The sequence below is a fragment of the Terrapene carolina genome, unplaced genomic scaffold (genome assembly GCF_002925995.2).
Source record: "Terrapene carolina triunguis isolate 2854851 unplaced genomic scaffold, T_m_triunguis-2.0 Scaffold408, whole genome shotgun sequence".
In the NCBI taxonomy this organism is placed as follows: domain Eukaryota; kingdom Metazoa; phylum Chordata; order Testudines; family Emydidae; genus Terrapene; species Terrapene triunguis.
The window spans coordinates 395,009-396,101 of NW_020664759.1; the positions used below are offsets into that span (position 1 = coordinate 395,009).

Consider the following 1,093-nt stretch of genomic DNA (forward strand, 5'->3'; position numbering starts at 1 on the left):
AATCATTTTTGTTGCTCTTTTCTGTATCTTTTCCATTTCCAATACAGTATATCTTTTTTGAGATGGGGCGACTACATCTGCACATAGTATTCAAGATGTGGGTGTACCATGGATTTATATAGGGCCAATATGATATTTTCAGTCTTATTAACTATCCTTTTCTGAATGATTCCCAACATTCCACCCGCTTCTCTGAATGCCGCTGCACACAACCAAACAACTGCCAGTGTTTCTTTTTCAATTTGAGCATAGTTCTGCTAAGCTGTGCTTTCACCCTTGCTTTGGGGGAATCATCTTGCAGGAGGTGAGCCCCAAAACCACGAGCTTGCATCACCCGAGACCTCAGCTCTTTGTTAATCTGAGAGTATTTCAGAACAGGTGCTTCTGACGGTTACGTATTTCAACTGCCAAAAGCTTTTCTCTCGACACTCGTGGCCACGTCTCCAGGTGGAGCTCTGTGCAGAGCATTGAACTGTGACAAATTGGGGATGAATTTGCTCAGAAAAATTAACACACCTACCACGGCTGTGGGGCAATTATGTACATGCAAACTGTATGTGTCCAAGTGTCACCCCCTCCCTGGCCCTTCATCCACGGCTCCTCATGGTGGTGTGCGAGGTCTCTGGCGGCAGGACTCTGGCTATATGTCTGTGCAGTGCTCAGCACAAAGATGTCCTGATGCCAAGCGGAGCCCCTGGGTGCTCCGGTAAGTAACTATTCTGCTCTCAGTGACCGGGCCACCCGGGGAAACCAGCCCTTCAGGTTTAAAAGCCAGTTTAGCTTCATTCTTCCTCTGTAACCTTGTGAGTCATTTCAATCACTCCAGACTGGGGGGGAGGCCTCATCCCACCCACAGTCAGATCCTTTGCCTAGTTTATTCCCTTTGGCCAAACTGACCTGACCCTGCAGGCCTGGTTACTGACTAAGTCCCAGTTCGGTGGTGCCTGAGCAGAGGGGCCCGTGGGGTGGGGAAGACTGTAAAGTGACAAGGCCACAGCATCCCCTCCTGCCCCCTTCTCCTCCCAGAACCCCGCCCTGGCCTCCTCTCTGCTCTGGCCAGGCTTGGACCCACCTCCACTCGGGGCCGGGGGGG

General features: G+C 51.1%; 1 protein-coding gene across 1 annotated transcript in view; it reads left to right on the forward strand.

The window, feature by feature from the left end:
- The first annotated feature begins 603 nt into the window (after positions 1–603).
- Positions 604–1,093, forward strand: part of GBA2 (glucosylceramidase beta 2) — a 56,526-nt gene continuing 56,036 nt past the window's right edge. The window contains exon 1 of the mRNA XM_029912992.1: positions 604–706. Coding sequence (XP_029768852.1) covers positions 604–706 — 103 coding nt within the window. The remainder of the gene's footprint in view (positions 707–1,093) is intronic.